Source organism: Talpa occidentalis, unplaced genomic scaffold (assembly GCF_014898055.3).
Source record: "Talpa occidentalis isolate TD23 unplaced genomic scaffold, MPIMG_talOcc4v2.1 talOcc4.7, whole genome shotgun sequence".
NCBI lineage: Eukaryota > Metazoa > Chordata > Mammalia > Eulipotyphla > Talpidae > Talpa > Talpa occidentalis.
The window spans coordinates 3,042,032-3,060,176 of record NW_023605083.1 but is presented as its reverse complement, the minus strand read 5'-3'; the positions used below and the strand labels follow the sequence as shown (position 1 = coordinate 3,060,176).

Sequence of the window (18,145 nt, the reverse complement as noted above, 5' to 3'; positions counted from 1 at the left end):
CGCGGCAGGTGCGGGGAGATGTTCTGTTCATTTCTCCTCGGCCCTGCGCCCCGCTTCAGGGACCCGGGGGTTTCATCTCCTGCCCCATCTGGGGGTGACACTCCAGCCCCGACCTTAAGACCAGCCCCCCGCGGCGCCCCCACCCCCCAGAGCGCCCCTCCAGTTCCACACTGGCAGGCGCCGTCCAAGGCTGACTTGCAGCTCGCTCGGGGCTCCGGCCCAGCCCGCGGGGGAGACTCGGCGCCTGCAGAGCCTCTGGTCTCTGGCCTCCCCGCGCACAAGTGCGCTCAGCTGCGTCCCCAGCCCCTCGGCCCATCGGGGCGGGGCGGCCGGCGCAGGCTGGGCCTGGAGCCACCTGTGGGTTTCTGGCGTCAATGATTAACCAGCCGCAGCGCCAGGAAACCCGAGCCGCCCCAGCCGGCCCGGCGCGAGCCCCACTCGCCATGGAGCCAGGTAGGCGCGGGCCAGCGCCCCAAGGGGCCGCGGGGGGCGGGGGGCAGGAGCAGCAGGACCCAAGGCCGGACCTGCAGTTCTGGGGGTCCGCGGAGGCCGCTGTGGAAAGTTCGGGCAACTTTGTGGGCGCGTCTGCCCCCATCTCTGGGGAGGCCTTGGCCGCGGCAATGGGGGTGCGCCTCCTCCCCCACCGTCTTGCTTTTGGGAGCAGGGGAGGGGCGGCCTGGCGGTGGGGCACCGAAGCGACCCCAACCGGGTAGGGGACAGCCGGAGCCGGGTGTGGGGTGGGGGGACAGCTGGAGCCCGCGTGCGCGGTGCGGCAACCCACGACCCCTCCGCCCAACCAGGCCGGGGAAGGGGGCCGCGTACCCCATCCCCACTTTCCTGAGTCTCGGGCTTGTGGGGTGCCGGGGCTGCAGACTCTTGCCTGCCCCCCTTTCTACCTCGGGTGGGGGTGCACTAGATTTTGTCACCTGCTGGGGAGAGGCGGTGGCCAGGAGTCTCCAGCCCTGCCTGGGGCGGCCCCTGGAGACACGCGCCCTCCCCTGCCCGCTGGAATGTCCGGAGGCTCCGCTGGGCCAGCACAGCCTGTCCCTGGCCTGTCTCCCCTCGGCCTGGCTCCACTGGGCGGGGGCGCTGGGGCTTTGTGGTGCTAACCCGGCGGGGGTTGGACAGGGGTCCCCAGAGGAGCTGGCAATGCGGGGTGAGAAGGCACCTGAGGCTCAGGTGGGGCGGATCAGCTGTTCTTGTTTTCACCTGACTGCTGGCCTCAGACAGGTGGGAACAGGCCGGGCCTTTCAAGTCCCGTGCCCCGAGGTGTTCCTGGCCCCCGCCTGCCCTCTGCTCGGACACGATCTCCCCCAGCAGGGCCTGGCGCCCAGGGGGCTTCACATGGTCGCCCCGGGGTTACCCCAGCCTTAGGGGCAGAGGGCAGAGGAGAGGGCTGGTCTGCGGCCCCCCTGAGGACCCGGCCCCCACGTGCAGTCAGGTGGGGTGCCACCTGTCCCCCCCCTTTCCCGCCTTTCATTCGGTCACCTTCGCTTGGCTGCCCCTCTCCTGCCCCGTCCCCGACCCTGCCCGGCTCTGGCCACCGGAGCCGCGTTTCTGTATCAGTTACCGCTGGGCTTTGCGGCATCACAAGCCACACTCGGTGTCTGGGGTTTGTAGGTCAGCGTGGGGGCGGGGGCTGCTGTGACCCCTGAGAGCGGCGAACCCCGGCACCCTGGGCCAGGCCGGCCCCTCGGCCTCATTCCGGCCAGCACAAGTGTCGGTGCCGGGGGAGGGTCTCGCAGGTGGAACTGAAGCCCCGAGGCAGGTGATCTTCACCTGCACTTAGCTGGCCAGACCTGCCCAGCTCTCCCTCCCAAGGTGTGTGTGTGTGGGGGGGAGAGAGAGAGAGAGAGAGCGAGCGCGCGCGCGAGCACACACTCTTGAGCTGTGGCAGAAAGAAACCTGGTGTTGAAGCACGAGAAGGAGCTGGGGCTGGGGCGTCGCTCTTGGCTTTGAGGACGGGGAGGGCCCCGGGCGAGGCCTGCCAGCAGCCTCTGTCTCAGACCCGCAGAGCTGGATTTTGCCAACAACTAGAATAAACCTGGAAGCAGAATCTTTTTTTTTTTTTTAAAGATTTATTTATTTATTTGTACAAGCACCGGGTACAGTCAGAAGCGCGGGAGGGTGAGAGAATCCACCAGAGCCAGAGCGGGGAGCAGAGCAGGCAGAAGGACCGAAGGACACTGCTGAGGGGAGCAGCGGGCGGCAGGAGAGGTCTGCGCGCCATGGGGGACCCTCCTCTGGTGGCCGGGGAGCAGCCGGGGATCGAACTGGCGCTGCAGAGGCTGCGGGCAGCTTCCCAGCCCAGCGCTCAAGCGCTGCGCCCCGGGGGAGGCCCTGGTTCTCTTTTCTTTACTGCAGTCACTCTGATGCGTGTGCGGTGAGTGGTGGTTGTTTCAAGTCACTCCGGTTGCGCCAAGTTGTTGGACGGCAGGGCAAGCTCCCGCCCCTGCACGCATGAAGGACGCGTGGGTCTCCGGGTTGTCTGTTCTTTCAGTACTTAAGGGGCTGCCGCCCTCTCCCGCCCTCCCCGTCTGCCGAGTGTCTGTGGCTGTTCCCGCTGCAGCTCTCCGTGTGCGCCGCGGCCTTGTCCTCCGCCTGCTCGCAGCCGCCTGGGACCGTCTCTGCTTCGAGAAGGGCTGGGACGGGGCAGCCGGGACGGGGCAGCCAGGGGTCCTGGTTTTGGATTCTCTGAGTTTTATGAATCTGTAAGTTTGTTTTTCACCAAACTTGAGACGTTTAAGGCCATTGCATCTTCAAGTGTATTTCCTCGGGGATACCTCCCAGACCTCCAGGGAGGGGCCCGGCCCTTCTGGCGCTTGAACTGGTTCTGGAACTCTGCTCTCCCCCCGCCCCCGTCCCGCTGGTCTCCCTGCGCTGGCCCCCGTGTCCCAGGACTCCGGGTCTCTGGCGCGTCCGTCCTGCTCCCGAGCCCGGGCCGCGAGCTCGCAAGCGCCGCTGTCACGGGCGCGAGCTGCAAATGTCCGTTGGCCGCTGCTCGCCCGCTCGCAGGCGCCGTTTGCCGGGAGGGGTCCTCCTCGGGCCTCGGGTGGGCACGGGCGGCCGGCTTTCCCTGGGGAGCTGGCCGCGGCTCCCGGTTCTGGTCGGATGACTTCGGCGCGTGCGGGACCCGCGGGCCTGTGAAGCGTCTCCGCGAAGCGCTGCCTCGCTTCCCGCTGCCGCTCAGCCCGCGCCTTTCCAGACACGCCCTGTGTCGCCTCCAAGCGTTGTTTCTAAGTGGCCAGGCTTGGGGCTCGAGCCCCCGTGGTTCCGGGACCTCCTTCTTGGAGGGGCTGTTCTGGGGGGGCCAAGGGGGGTCCCATGAGGGAGCTCAGCGCACCTGCCTCTCTTCCCAGGAGCCGACTCGAAAGGGGGCGGCGCCCCCGCAGCCCCCGAGGACACCCAGATTCCAGCCCAGCCCCCGCACCCTGAGCTCCCGCGGCTCCCGCGCCGCCCGCAGCTGCTGGACGAGGAGGGTCCCAGCGAGGCCGGGGCCGCCGGAGCTGACGGCAGCTGCACCCCCAGCCCAGAAGAGCCCCTGGGGGAGACCTCAGCCACACTCCCTGCCCAGACCTCCAGTGAGGCCAGGCTGGGGCCCAAGCTAGTGGCCGGCGGGGTCCCCAACATTGGCTTCGTGGGGGAGCCACCCCCTTATACGCCACCGGACCCCAAGGCCATGCACATGCTGTACCCGCCTTTCCCGCCTGCGCCCCTGCTCTTCCAGCCGGCGCCCGCACCCCAGGCCCTGTACCCGCCGCCCGCGCCCCTCTACCCCACGGCCACCCCGCAGCCCCTCTTCGCGCCCTTCCCTATGGTGAGTGGCGCCTCGGGCCTCGGGCCTCGGGCACAGCAGCGCCCCTGGCCACTCATCTCCCCTCACCTGCCCCGCTCACCCCACTTCTCTTCCCGCACTGCCTCCCTGGCCCCTCCCTCCCTCTTGGGGAGCGCTGAGGCCCTGTCTGAGGGGCTCTGTGCCCAGAGGAGGAAGGGCGCCCTCGGGGCGTGTGAGCTGGGCGCCAACAGGAGGGGGCGGGGCACAGAGCTGGCCCTGGGGTGTCTGGGCTGCTGGCGTGTCCAGCTGGGTGGGGAGGGCAGGATGGGGGGGTGGGGTCCATCGGGGGGGCCCCAGGGCCTTTGGGTGGGAGGGGGCTTGGTTACATTTTCTGAAACCCCCAAAAGCCCGGAGGGGCCCGTGGGGCAGTGTCCAGGCGGCCCCTCCTGTGGGCCGGGAGCCTGGGCCAGCGGTTTGCAGAGCCCGGCCCCTCGGGGCTGAGTGACAGGCGGGGGTTGAGGGGCGGGCCCCGGGGGCAGGGACGGGTCCCCTCACCAGCGGCCTCTGCCCTCACAGTACAACAGCCCCGTGGGCGGGGCACCGGCCCCCACCCCGGCGGAGCACAGGCCCCTGCCCAGGGACTACATGGTGGAGTCGGTGCTGGTGACCCTCTTCTGCTGCCTGCCCTCCGGGCTCATCGCCGTCGTCTACGCCCACGAGGTGGGTGGGAGGTGCAGCCCCTGGCGGGGGTCACGGCCCCTCCCCAGCAGGGCTCCGGGGCTTCTCCCCCTGCGGCGGCAGGAGCTGGGAAACGCGTGTTGAGTGGGCTGTGGGGTCCTTGACCCTCTTGAGTGGACACCCCCCTCCTGTCTGCCACTCAAGGCCTGTTCTAGAAAGTTCGGCTGAAACAACTCACGGGGAGCTGCCCGCTCGGGAGGCGCCTGTGTTTAGCGGGGAGGGTCTGCCCATCCTCTCTTCTGTCCGTTCTCCTCCGTCTGTCCACCGGCCTGGCTGTCCCCTTGTCCGTTCACCCCACCCCCGCCCTTTGATCGTCCATCCGTCCCTCATGCATCTGTCCACCCGCCTGTCCACCCGCCCTGCTTGTCCGTCCGCCCTCCTGCCCCTCCCCATTCCCCTTCCTGCGGCCCCTCCTTCCTTCTCCTGACGCCCTGGCCGTGGCCGGCCGCAGGTCAGGCCCTGGGGACTCAGTGATGCGGCTGTGACGGGTCCTCACGAGCAGGTGAACCTCCGGGGCCTGCTCACGGCTGACCTGGCCGCAGCCCTGACGTTCCCCCCGCTGGCCAGGACCTTGGAGGCTGCTGCCTGAGCCTCTAGCTCCACCCGCGGCTGTGTGGCCCGGGGCAGCTCACGCAACCTCTCTGAGCCTTGTCTCCTCTGTGGAGCGGGGCAGCGCAGGGCGGCTGGGAGAGCGTAGCTGAGGCGTCCTGGGCCCCGGGCCTGAGCCGGCAGCCGCCTCCTCCCGCTCCTGCTCCTTTACGAGCCGTCCAAACTGGGGCCCTCCCCTCTTGGGGTGTCTCTCGCTTTCTGGGGTGTCCATTTGCTGCTGTGTGAGGTGCTGGCAGGCGGGCAGGGGCAGGGGCAGGGGCCTCTCATCGCCCCACCTGCGTCTCGTTGCAGACCCGCGCGGCGCTGAGCAGGGGTGCCCTGGCCCAGGCCGAGGAGGCCTCCCGCAAGGCCCGCTCGCTCGTGTTCTTCAGCCTGCTCTTCGGGGTCTTCGTGTCCACCAGCTGGGTCGTCTACGTGCTGGTGGCCCTCTACCTGCCCTGAGGGCGTGTGGCTCCTTGCGACACCCCCGCCCGGGACACGGCACTGGCCAGACTCTGTGGACTTTGCTCCCCGCCGGTGCCTCTGCCACCTGCAGAGGGGAGCTGGGGGGCAGAGAGGGCGGACTCTGCTGTCCTCAGCAGCCCCTGGCTGGGCCTCGGCCCCCACAGTGGCCCTGGGCTCCTCCTGATTGGCGCGGCCTGGTTCAGGCCACCCTGGGCGGGAGCTCAGTGGAGCTCCACAGGCTTCTGCCGGGGCTTCTTGAACCCACAGTTGCTTGTTTTCCCAGCAAGGACTGGTCGGACAGGGCGGTTTGGCCACACAGGATGGATGTGCGGGGCCGTTGGCCAGGAGAGGAGCGTGGGTCGGGAGCACGTGTGGTTGCCCCGGGGCTGAAGGTGAATACCCAAGGGAGGTGGATCTTAGCGGGGCCACGGCCCCGAGGCCGGGACTCAGGACCCACTGTGGGCAGGGAGACACCCCGGGTGCCCAGACCAGCACCGGTTCAGAGCTGGGGTCCAGGAAAGACCCCTTGGAGCCTTGATGGCCTGTGGGGGAGTGGGGCGCCTGCCCGCCAGCAGGGAGGCACAGGCCTGGGGTGTGGGTGCCCGCGTCACCAGGGCAGGGCTGGGCTGCCAGGAGGGGTGCCGGGGGCAGAAGGCTACTGACACCCACACCGAGCGCACCCGGAGCCCGTTCCCCTGAGCTCCCTGCGAGCGGAGGCCTTGCTCTGGGCAGGCACCACGTAAAGGAGGCTTGGCACGGGGAGGGCAGGAGGCTGAGGCAGAAAGCTGAGGTACCCATCAGCTCTGGCAAACTTTTTTAAAAACAACTTTATGGTGCTGCAGCCCGGCCGGACCGCGTAGCTGTGCAGTTCAGCTGCGTTCAGTGGACAAACGGACGGGCTGCCCGGCCAGGACCGCGGCGGTGGCCACGGCGGCCAGAGCCTTCCGCCCCCGCCCCTGGGCCCCTCACAGACAGGATTTCCTCTCCCGGGCGCCACAGACCTGCTTTCTGTCTTGAGATGTGCTCTTTCTGCACGTTTCTGTTCCTGGACCACTTCACGCCGTGCCGAGGAGGCCCGAGAAATAAATAGTGCCCCGTCTGCAGGAGCCGGGCGCGGCCCCACGCACAGGGAGGGGAGGGCGGAGGCTGCTCACCCCTGGGGCCTGCGTGTTCCTTACTCCTGCAGGCACCTCCTCGGTCTCAAGGCGTGGCGAGTTCTGGAGGGGGGGGCTGCGGAGCCACCTCCTCTGGAATTGGCAGGTGCCCTTACCTTTCCGTGGCCCAAGAGCCAGGCTCACCCCCCAGGTTATCTCACTCTCTTGCCCACTGGTGCAGCCAGGCAGGGATGGTGAGTGTTTGTAGAGTTTGCATAGCAGGAGGCTGGTCTGAGTTCTGTGGTCTACCAGCACCAGAACTGGAAATTCTTCCTGATGTATTTTTGGAATGATCTTTAAGATCATGTGAAATCGTCTGGCATTTTCTTTGGAATAGTTTTGAAAATATATATATATATGAATCTGGGGTTAATAGACACCTTTAAGATAGTTAATCTCTATACAAATATGTGTCTTTTAGCTTACCAAGATCTTCATAAAGCCTTATCATTTTTCTCATATCTCTCATTGAATTGGAGCTGGCGTAGAATATTAGTGTCAGCTGTACAACATGACGTGGCATCTGTAATGAAATGATCCCCAAAATAAGTCTAGCTACCATCCATCACTAGAGTTACAAAGTTGGTTTTTCTTGTGATGACAACTTTCTAGGTTCTGTTCGCGACTTTCAACTATGCTGTACAATAGCATTAACATAGCGCTACGCTGCACATCACATGCCCATGACTTCTTTATATTACAACTGGCGATTTTCTCCTTTGACCCCCTTCATCGGTTTTTTTCTGCCTCTGAACTCTGGCAACCACCAATCTGTTCTCTGCATCATGAGTTCATTTTCTTCTCAGACTGCATGTAGAGGTGAGGTCACACGCATGTGTCTTTTGTTAACGTGGCGTGTCGCACAGACTGACTTGCTGATGTCAAACCATCCTTGCCTCGCTGGAATAAAGCCCACGTGGTGGCTGTGAGTCTTTGACTGCAGTGTTGAGTTTCGTTTGCTGCTCTTTTGTCCAAGAATTTTGCATCTGTGTTCATCAGGGATATTGATCTGTAACGTTCTTTTCTTTATTTCTGAAGATTTATTTATTTACGTGTAGAAGAACTGGAGTGCAGGCCAGAGGTGCAGGGGGAGAGGATTCACCAGACAGAGTGGGGAGAGTGTATGTTGCCTAATCTCCACATATTTGTTAATTTTCACTTTTTTCTTGTGACTGGCTTCATGCCATTAGTGTTGGACAAGATGTTTGATTTCAGTCATATGCGCAGCGTAGGACCCATGTTCCATGTGTGCTTGAGAAGAATTTGCATTCTGTTGACTTTGGATGGAATATTTTCTATACATTCAGCTCATGTCTGTGGCTTAAGGTCAATCTCCTTATTGATTTTCAGTCTGACTGATATACGTAGGGTATTGAAGTCCCTGCTGTCATCGTGTTGCTGTCTGCTGTCCCTCAGATCGGTTACTATTTACTGTATATATTTAGGCACTCCTGGGTTGGGGACATATTTACAAAATGTGATCACTTGGATGGACTGTCTCACACTTCTGTTGGGCTTATTCCTGGTATCTTAAGACTTGGGATACGAGTATAAATAGGATCTTTAATTACGTTTTCTAGTTGATTGCACAGAGCGATGTACTTAGGTGACTTTACAGTGACCTCCTTGACTTTTTAGCATTTTCTTGCGTTATTTTTCTGTCCTTGCATCATCAGCCAGGATCTCCAGTACAGCAGTGCGTGAACAAAGCGACGGTGAGAGCCTGACTTTGATCTGATATTAAACGCCTTAAACATCTCCCCATTAAGTACAGTGCTTTTGTAGGATTTTGTAAAGATGATCAGATTCAGAAGTTTTTGATTTGTAGGGAAGAGTATTTTTTTTTTTTTTGGTGGGACCCTCGCCGGCGGCCAGGGAACGAACCGGCGCTGCAGAGGCTGCGGGCAGCCTCACAGCCCAGCTCTCAGCCGCTGCGCCACCGGGGAGGCCCGTGAAGAGTATTTTTTAAAAGATAGTAACAGAAGCCTTCCTGACCAGAGCCGACCATGCAGCGTTCTTCCTCTAAGCAGCTCATGTGGTGCCTCCAGGAGAGGCTAGGCCACGCCGTGAGACCTCGCAGACCTTGAAATGTCAGTAGTGAGCGCAAGTTCAGTTTTAGCTTGTGAACTCCAGCGTGGGGCGGGGTGGGTGTTCCCTCCACTTGGGACTCTGCCCTCGTCACACCTGGAATCCAAGCGTGCCGTGGCGGGTAAGGCATGGAGGTGGCACCCCCCACTCTTGAGTCCCCAGTGCAGAGGTGCAGAGTAAGAGTCCAGCATCCGGGGTCAAGTCCACTCACCCACTTGATGTCACTCCATCCTTGCGCGCAAGCGCGGCTCCGTCGGGAGCACTGATTTTCAAACGTTGCTGGTTTGGGGTCAAGATGATTTTAGACGTTTTATATCAGTATTCCCCTGTCATTTTCTTGCACGGGTTTGATGTAAAGGTTGCATTCCACACATGAAACAGGTTGAGAAGTGTTCCCCTTGCTGTTCTCTGGGTTTTTTTGCATAAGATTGAAGCTACCTGGTTTTTGTTTGTTTATTTTTTGCATAAATTACCTGTTAGGCTTGTCTGGACCTGAAGTTTGTGAGTGGATGTCAGATCACATTGCATTTCTTCAAAGTCAAGTACCCCTTCCCTGCACTTGCTGGTTGTAGCATTTCGCTTGCGCGGCTTTTACGTTACGAGGACTGAGTGAGTTAAAATGCTCTGCAGCGTCCGTGGACGGTGTTCCAGTGAGAGGTAGTGGCGCCAGCTCCCCAGACTCTGTACCCAGGTTAGTTCGTTGAAGCATCACAGGCCTTATGAGGTGGGAGCCAGGACCCCACATCCTGCTGAGACACGGGAACAGAGGAGGGGCCCCTTACCCAAGGTCAGCTGGCTTAAGGATCTGAGGCACGACGTGGTGGGGGCAAGCGTGGTTTGGGGTGACAGCATGTGAGCCTCCTGGGTTGTTGGCTCAGCTTGTAAACCCCCAGGCCCTGGGAGGGGATGCTTGGCTGGGGTGTCTGACCCCCCCACCCCCTGCAGAAGCCTGACTGCCTCGGTGACCCTCGCTGTTCCTTGCCCCCCCGCCGCCAGCAAGGACCAGCCGGGTTCCAGTCTCGCAACCTTGGCTGCAGCTCAGCTCTGAGGCCTGTACCAGGCATGGCACCTCCCTGTCCCCTGGGGGCACTGGGGCCAGAGCGGGCTGGTTCTTGGCATTGTCAGCTGGTGGGGAAGAGGGGAGTGGAGGCTTTGGGAGCTGAGTGGGGACAACAGCAGATAATGGGGAAACAGAGGCACGGGTGGTGGAGTTTTCCTGAGGAAACAGCTGGTGACTGAGCCACACCAAGTTAGGGGAGGCTTAGTGATGGTGCCTACAACACCCCAGTTGCTCAGTAGGCAGCTGAGGGGGTGCAGTAGCTCCTCGAGTCTGGGGTCCCTTCTCTTGGACCCTGAAAGTGTCACCGGCCCAGGGACATTAGCTCCACCCCACCTTGGTTTTAAGCTGCCGCCTCCAGCATGCCAGCCCCTGCCTGCCACGTTCCCCTGTGGTGGCCCTCATGCATGCCCCGGCACGGTGCAGGGCCCAGAGTGGGGGAGCCCCGAGGTGCTGGGTCGTGCAGGTGCGGAGGGGGACTGGAGGCGTGACTGGCGTAGGATGACTGAAGGCCCGCTAGCAGGGGAGCTGCAGCCACTGCAGGGCAAAGGAGGGACTGGAACCCACAGGGTCACCTCCCTGGGTCCCCACAGACGCAGCTGCGGGGCCGGGGGCGGGGCGTTGCGGCGGCGGGGCTGCAGGGGTGTGAGCACAGCACAGCCGAGCCCGCCGGACGCCACCCAGGAGTTTGTTTCACTGGGTGGGCGGGAAGCGGCGCAGTTCTGCGTGTTGACTTGCGTCTCACCAGTGGGGTGCCAGCCACCTCACTCTGGCAGCAGGTCTGGGCCAAGGGCCCTGCCTGAGAGGCCGCAGGGAGGGGCGGCGGCTTGAATGACACCCGGCCACCAGAGGCAGGCAGGCCAACGTGGGCCTTTATTTTTTATATAAAATTTACAGGTCAGGAAACCGCCCCCGCCAGCTAGCTGGAGGCACGGTGCAGTGTCAAGGCGGGGAGGGCAGGCAGGGGCGCCTTCTCTGCAGGGAGCCGGGCCGTCCGGTGGGGTCCGAGCCTGGCCTCAGACCGCACCTCACAGCGGCTGCGAGCGGGAGGGCGGACGCCTGTCTGCCAATAAGTTAAACACACATTGCACGGGCCTCCCAGGGCCGCCCTCGCCCGGCCTCACGTCCCGCCTCCTGCTGGCCCCGTCGGGCCGCGGGGGCCGAGCACGGGGCCGCTGGGTCCAGGGACTGACAGGCAGCGGGAGCCTCGCCCTGGGTGGCGGAGGCCGGGCCTCCCGAGAGCGGGGGGATGGCAGTGCCCGCGCCCACAGCGCAGCACCCCGCACAGCCGGGCAGGGGGGGGTTGAAATGGGAGGACGAGGAAAGCAGGGAGTGAAGGCGAACCACGCCGACACTCACGGCCCCACGGCCGCAAATTAAATAAGAAAGAGCCACGTTCTGGCTGGCAGCGGGGGCGGGACGAGAGAACTTCCTCCCTCTCTGTGGCTGGCAGGGAGGAAGAAAGTTCCCGAAGGGCCCAGGTCACGGGAGGCGGCCCTCCCCGCAGGCCCCGAGCAGGCAGAGTCCGCCCGGCGCGACTGAGTTCCAAGCCCGAGGCTCCGGGACGGCTCCGATTGTCACCTCGGCAGGGAGAGCGGCCTGGGAGCAGCAGATGCTTCTGCTGGAGGAGCCGCCGGCCCCAGGACAGGGGGCGCGGGCGGGTGGAGAGGGCACGTAAGGCACGGAGCGGGGGGCATGGCCCCCAGAACAGGAGGCCCCCGCTCTGCGTGGACTCACCGGAGCCGCTGCCCCAGTGGAACGCGCGTCTTGAGTGGTCGAGCTCTCCCCTGCTCCAGCCGGGCCAGCCCCCGCGGGGGTCGGCGGGGAGTGGGGTGGGGGGAGACGGGGGCGGGTGGGGGGCCGAGGGCAGCCCCTGCCCTGCTGGTGGGCGGCTGAGCCAGTTCTGCGACAGGTGCTCTGGGGCTTCCAAGGCCCTGCCGGCCGTCCTGCCCACGCCGTCCCCCGCTCTGGGGCAGCAGCGTCCCAGCCACCCCTGCTGGCCGAGTGCCCGCTCCGTCCAGGCCCCCCGGGGCGCAGACCCTGCGGGGCCTCAGGCCACACTCGCCTTTCAGCAGATCTGGAACCGGGCGGGGCGGGGAAGGCGCGGGAAGACGGAGGCGCGGCCCGGCCCGCCAGCTCACACTCCGTCCCGGGACCCGCTGCTGGTGCCCGGCTGGCCAGGTCCGCCGTGCTCCGCGGGGGCGCCGGGGGCCGGGCAGCGTCCCTCGGCCTGGCGGCCTCTCTGAGCCTCTCCTGGCGCACGCCCGCCCCTAGGTCTTTTCCTCCCGCTCTGTTTTCCTCCTGGTTATGTTCCTGGGCTTGATTTTCAGAGACAGTTCCCACAAGGCCTCCTCGGCCAGGTGATCGCTGAAGTCGTTGAAGAAGTTGATGATGTCCTCGTTTCTCCGGATGTCGTAGTGCCTGCGGGGAGGGAACGGTCAGTCGGCCCGAGGCCCGCTCCCGGCACGCACTGTCCCGGGGCAGCCGGGGCCCGAGGAGCCTGGGAACCCCGCTCCTGGCCGGGCCTCCGGAGCAGCCCGACCGCCTCCTGCGCCGGAGCGCGACTGGGGGGTGGACGCCTGGCCCGGCCTGGCCGCGGCCGCCTGTGGGGAGCGAGCAGGGGCCACTCACGCCTGCTGGAAGCAGCGCATGCTGTCCAGGATGTTGAACTGCTGCCACCGTTTGGAAAAGTTCACCTTCCCGTCGATGTAGTCGGGGTTCCCCAGGTGCACGAAGGTGAGGTCCTGCAGGATGAGCCCCCTGGGGAGGGAGGGCCTGTCAGAAGGGGCGGCTGCAGGCGAGACCGTGGGGCGCCTTCTTCCTGCGCCGCCCCAGCTCAGGCCCGCGCGCTGGGGCCTCGGAGAGCGGGCTCAGGCCCCAAGGGTGGCCTGTTGCCGAGACCCTGGGCACCGCCAAGGCGCCGACCGCTGCAGCGCGGGTGGCAGAGCAGCACGTTTGCTGGTGTGAAGTCAATAAACGACGGGGACCGGGGGTGTGTGGGGACGCCCTGTGTCAGCGCCTGGTGAGGCTCGGTCAGAGGGTGGGAGCCGGCGAGGTGTGACGCGCCCCCTGGGCAGAGCGGTGAGGGCGCTGGCGGGGCCTGAGGGGACAGCGCTCACCCAACAGCAGGCTCTGGGCCCTGCCCGGGGAGGCTTCCCTCCAGGCCCACGGCCCAGGAAGGGCTTGGACCTGTCCTGTGAGTCAAACCTGGCCGCTTGAGACCGCGGAGCAGCCAGAGCGGACGGCCCCTGCCCGCTGAAACACTGTGGACATGTCTCACGGCCACGCCTGGGGAGCCGCCTCCCAGCCTCACGCCAGGGCCCTCAGGGTGCTGCGGTGCTGTGGCCATTGAGGCCCTGGGGCCATGCCCCCAGGGTGGGGCTGAGCATGCGTGGTGGCAGGTGGGGAGGAGGGAGGAGCAGGACCAGGGACGAGGGGCGTGGCTGTTCTTAAAGCTAAAGCCGGCGGTCTCCGTGGGAGCCCCCCAAAGCCAGGGTCTTGCAGCGTGGTCAGGCGTCTCCCAGAGCGACACTGGGCAGAGCCAGTGGGCAGAGGCCCTACTCACAGGTATGGGATGCAGGGCGGCTCCACCTCTGACAGGGCGGCCCGGTAGGCGCGGAAGGAGGACGAGCTGTCGATCAGCGTGCAGTACTCGGCCAGGCCCTGGCGGGAGGGGGCGTGGTGAGCTGGGCGCCGGGCCTGGGCACTGAGCCCGGGAGCCCAGCCTGCTGTGGAGACACGGCTCCTGCCTGCTCAGAGCTGCCTCGGGGAGCCTCCCAGTGCTCGGGCTCCGCTCAGATCCACTCACCCGCAGCCTGATGACCGCTGGAAGGGCACATGGAACCCGTCCCTCCCAGCCTGCCTCTGCTCCTCAGTGCACTCCAGGCGGAGTCCACCTGGGACGGCAGGTCGCCTCACAGAGCTGCTCCTGCACATTTCCCAGAATGCCATCCCCCTGCCTCTTCACCTTTTTGGTGCTTCTCACCCTGATGCGCCACTTCCTCCAGGAAACCCTCCCAGCTCCAGGAAGCCTTCACAGCCTCCTGCGTCACTTCCTCCAGGAAGCTTTCCCTGCCATTTTACTACCTCTTGTGTGTTCCTGGAGCAGCCGCTGTGAATGTCTCACTTTTATAACTGCCCCTTGGTGCCACCCCGTGCTATGACCTGCTGGCGGATGGCCCCGTGAGCTTTACCTCCCTCACACCCAGAACCATAAAGGTGACTTCCTGGTCAGCACCGCCCCCACCGCGTGTCCTGCCGGAGGGGCCGAGCTCCTGCCTGCGCTCTCCTCTGTGCCGCTGACCTGAACTTCCTCTTCGGGGCCTCCCTAACTCCCAGACCAGCCCTCCTTTTCCTTTTCGCCCCTCCCCTGGAAATACACCTGGTCACAGAATGCCCAACTGTGGCTGCGGGGCCAGAGGCGGTGAGGTGATGTGACACCCCCCGATCCAGGACCCGGTGACGGGAAATGGCGAGGACACGGGGTGGGGGTCAGGCTGCCCAGCCACACGGGAGCAGGGTGCCCCAGGCCTCCACCCCACCTCAGGCCAGCAGGCTCCCCAGGGCCCGGCCTCCCCCAGCGCTCACCTCTGAGGTCTGCTTCTGCCACTCCAGCCGGCGGATGGGCGCCGAGTCCAGAGCGGAGAGGATGGCCAGGTAGGAGTTGAAGTTGTTCAGCTTCCGTAAGTGCTGTAGGGGGAGCAGGCATGAGGGCAGGGGGCATGTGGGGCGCAGCACAGGGTGGGAGGCGGGGGTCCTGGGGCAGGGGTGGGGTCCGCTGAGGCAGGGGTTGGGGGCGGGGCGTGAGGAGCTGGGCTGGGGTCAGGGGGGTGGGATCTGAGGGGACGGGGCTCCCACTGTTACCTTCATGATCTTGATGAACTTCAAGAGCAGCCGTTCCCTGTCCTGAGCCTTTTCCTGTAACATGATTATTGACCGGACCCTGCACGGACGGCGGGAAAGAGGAGATGCTGCCCTGACCAGTCTCCCTGCAGCCCAGGCGGGGGCGTGTGCACCCCTGTGTGGCCAGCACGGGGAGAGCACGGGCCCGCGGGCACTGCAGCCTGCGAGGGACCAAAAGCAGCCCCAGTCTCCTTCCAAGGAGCTCGTGGTGTCCCGGGAATAGTGACAGGCCCTCAAGAACATGGGGCTGGGGCTGCATCCAAGATGGGGGTGTGCAGAGGCCCTGGAGAAGGCAGAGCTTCCTGCCAACTGTGGCCCTGGGCACTACAGGAGCTGGCAACGCTCCTCAGACAACCTGGGCCCAGGGGAGGACCTGGTGTGTGGAGGGATGGAGCCTCCTGGCAACCAGAGCCAAAGGCCAGCCTCACAGGAGGACCTCACGGTGGCCTTGAAGGCCTGTGTTGTCTTTGCTGGTCACCTGGAGGAACTGCCACCCTTGGCATTGCTGCTTCTGCCCCTCCACGGCATCAGCACCTCCTCCAGGCAGCCCCCCTGCACCTGGCGAGGGGCTGTCCTCAGCACTGTGTGAGCTATCCTGCCCTGGACACCACCGCGTCCTAAGGGGTGTGGCCCTGCCAGCTCCTGTGCTGAGTGCTCCCTCCCTGCGGTGGGAGGAGACCTGGGCTTTCTCCGGTAAGCGGTCCCGGGAGCACTTCAGAAGCACCAGCTGCTGTCTGGGTGGCAGGTGGGGTCTGCCAGACTGAGTGGCGCAGCTGCCCTGAGTCGCACTTGGTGCTCGTGTTGTTGTTAGCAACATTCTGTCACGTGTCCTATTTAACACTCGGACTTCGGTTTGCTGAATAAAGGCTGCACGGAACCCACTCCTTGGCTGATGCCTCTCCTTTCGGGCAGGCGGCGTGGGGACCAGCCCAAGGTGCCTGGTAGTGGGCAGCTTGGCAAGGACCAGCAGGGTGGCAGGCGTGGTGCCCCTGCCCCACCCTGCCACGCACAGCAGACATTACTAGTCGATCCAGTGGTCTTGCCGGGGGAGTCTGGGACGCTTCCTCAACCAGCATCTAGGGGCCCCTCCCGGCCCAGGAGAGGCAGCCAGTCCCTGCCTCAGCTCCTGCGGCCTCACGAGGAGCTGGAGGAAGGAGGCGCCGCCTCGTCCTCGCCTTCGGAGCACCCCATGAAGCACAGAGCCGCCTGTGCCACGGCCCCACTCACCAGTAGGACATGTTGTTGAAATGCTCGGTGAACTGGGTCAAGTTGGGGCTCTTCTCCTCGTTCTGCTCCTTTGCCCAGAGCAAAACCTCAGGAATCTGCAAAGGAAGTAGACGGGCTCGGCCTGGGGCGGCTGGCTCTCCGCGAGCTTCTCTCACTCAGGGCCAAGCAGCAGCGCCTCCCCTGAGCCCCAGCCCCCTCAGCGCCGCACCTCGATTTTGTAGAAGAGTTCCGCGTCCAGCAGAGTTAGCTGCTCGGCTATTTCATGGCTGTGAAAGTCGTGCAAGGTTCCTGGCCTGGAAGACAGAGACGTGAGAGGTGGGTCAGCGGACGGGTCAGTGGGAGTCCAGGGGCTGGACATTGGAGCCTCACTTCGCAGGGGAGTGGAGCACAAAGGCGGGCAGGTAGGTCAGGGCCAGGCCTCCAGGGGTCCCTCTCCTGCCTCTGCTGTGTCCTGCAGCCCGCCCTGGGAGCCCGGGCACAGCTCACAGCCCGACCCTCCTCCCCGGGCCCGGTGGTGACACATGAGGGCCGAGCGCTCACTACCAAGGAGGGGTAAATCAGCAACGTGTCAGGCTGGGGCTGAGGAGGCGGGCAACGGCCTGAACCCTCAGGTGTGTTGGGGATGGCAGGGGCAGCCGCCTTGGGGCCTGGGGCACGCCTAGCAGTCTCCTGTCCTAGCCAGTGGGCCTAGCCACCAGTCCCGCTGCCTTCGTCCTGGAAGGTGACTGGTCACAGACATTGGCCTGGAGAAGAGGTCCAGCCCCCTAGGACCACGGGCGGTGGCTGAGGCCCCTCGCCACAGGCCCAGACAGGGCCCGGACAGGGCCAGAACGGGGGTGGGGAAGGTCGCTAGAAGAGCGTCAAGGAAAGGCAGCTACGGGCTGGGGCTAGAGAGGCCAGGTGTGGACTGCGGGCAGCTCACCTGGCTGCTACCCCCCTGGCTGCGAGCGGCTGGTCGGAGTTGGCACAGCGGAGCAGCTTCTTCTGGTCCACCTTGTCCAGGATGTTCTTCCGGAGCACGCGGGCCAGGCTGAGCTCCCCGTTGCACACCAGGCGAAAGACCAGCTCCATGAGTAGCTTCAAGATCTCCTCAGTCAACTCCACCAGGCTAAGGGGTCAAAGAGCCACAGGTGAGGAGCAGGACACGGTGCGGGGGGCCAGCGGCCCCAGACCAGAGTCCACCTCAAGGTACCCGAGGGCCTCACAGCAGGGAGGCAGTGGCCAGCGGTATCAGAAACCGCTGTGGGAAGAGCAAGAGGAAAGGCCTGCCTGCCCCCAGGGCCACTGGCCTCACTGGTGCCACAATCAGCAAAGCTGGCCGGGCCTGGGCAAGCGCCAGGGGCAGGCTGGGACCTGGGCAGCTGGACAAATCCTGCCCCGAGACGCTAAGAGGCCCCGGCCCTTTGGACTATCCACTAGGGCGAGGCCCTGAGCTTCCTGCGTGTGGCAGCTGCACAGCCGCGGCTCACTGAACGAGGACCCTCCCCGCAGCAGGAGGGAAAGACCTGAAGGCAGAGCCTGGGCTGCCCCCTTCGCCGCCTCCGCAAACCGGGCAAGGGACCAGCTCTGGGGGTGCTGTTCCACGCTGCCCCAGCAGAGCACAGGCCCCTCCTCGGCCCCCTCCCCACCTGTGATGGGCGAGCATGACCCCACGGGGCGAGCCGGGCCCGCCGGGGCTGGCCTAAGGGGTCGGTCATCTCTCCACGGCTGGGGTCAAGGCAGCGGGGCCTGTGGGCAGCAGACACTCACCAGAGCTCGTCCACCACCCGCACCAGCACGAAGAACGTGTTCTTGCTGACCCGCTTCTTGAACGTGTCGGCGAAGGGAGAGAACTTCTCGTACGTGGAGGGGGTTAAGGAAATGGACGTTCTCACCTGGAGGAGGGGGCAGCTCACGCCTTGAGGGGACCGTTCCCGAGAGTTCACGGCCCCTGGGAGCCCCGTGAGTGGGGCACCGGAAGGCGAGGGCCTGCGCAGAGCAGCGCCTGGGGCGCCCGCCCAGACCTGCCTCGCCCCACCCTCCCCGCCCGCAGACCCGTCTCCCCGGCACCACCCAGGCCCGCCTTTCTGCTGACTAGGATGGAGCTCCGGGGAGGCTCCCTGAAAGGCAGGCGGCGGGGCCGGGCCTCGGGTGAGAGGCGGTGGAGAGCGA

General features: G+C 64.7%; 2 protein-coding genes across 2 annotated transcripts in view; one reads left to right on the top strand and one right to left on the bottom strand.

The window, feature by feature from the left end:
• Positions 1-443: 443 nt before the first annotated feature.
• Positions 444-5,563, top strand: PRRT1B (proline rich transmembrane protein 1B). Its single transcript, XM_037491434.1, has 4 exons — positions 444-453; positions 3,360-3,817; positions 4,352-4,495; positions 5,414-5,563. Exons 1-4 carry the CDS (start codon positions 444-446, stop codon positions 5,561-5,563), a joined length of 762 nt encoding a protein of 253 aa, XP_037347331.1.
• A 6,167-nt stretch (positions 5,564-11,730) lies between these two features.
• RAPGEF1 (Rap guanine nucleotide exchange factor 1) overlaps positions 11,731-18,145 on the bottom strand; it is an 88,402-nt gene continuing 81,987 nt past the window's right edge. The window contains 9 exon segments of the mRNA XM_054689201.1: positions 11,731-12,286; positions 12,497-12,625; positions 13,431-13,528; positions 14,453-14,554; positions 14,729-14,807; positions 15,995-16,089; positions 16,203-16,287; positions 16,917-17,102; positions 17,744-17,836. Coding sequence (XP_054545176.1) covers positions 12,136-12,286; positions 12,497-12,625; positions 13,431-13,528; positions 14,453-14,554; positions 14,729-14,807; positions 15,995-16,089; positions 16,203-16,287; positions 16,917-17,102; positions 17,744-17,836 — 1,018 coding nt within the window. The 3' untranslated portion in view covers positions 11,731-12,135.

Coding starts and splice junctions, on each gene's coding strand:
- PRRT1B (XM_037491434.1), top strand. Junction 3,818..4,351: donor TCTTCGCGCCCTTCCCTATG/GTGAGTGGCGCC, acceptor CTGCCCTCACAG/TACAACAGCCCCGTGGGCGG. Junction 4,496..5,413: donor CCGTCGTCTACGCCCACGAG/GTGGGTGGGAGG, acceptor GTCTCGTTGCAG/ACCCGCGCGGCGCTGAGCAG.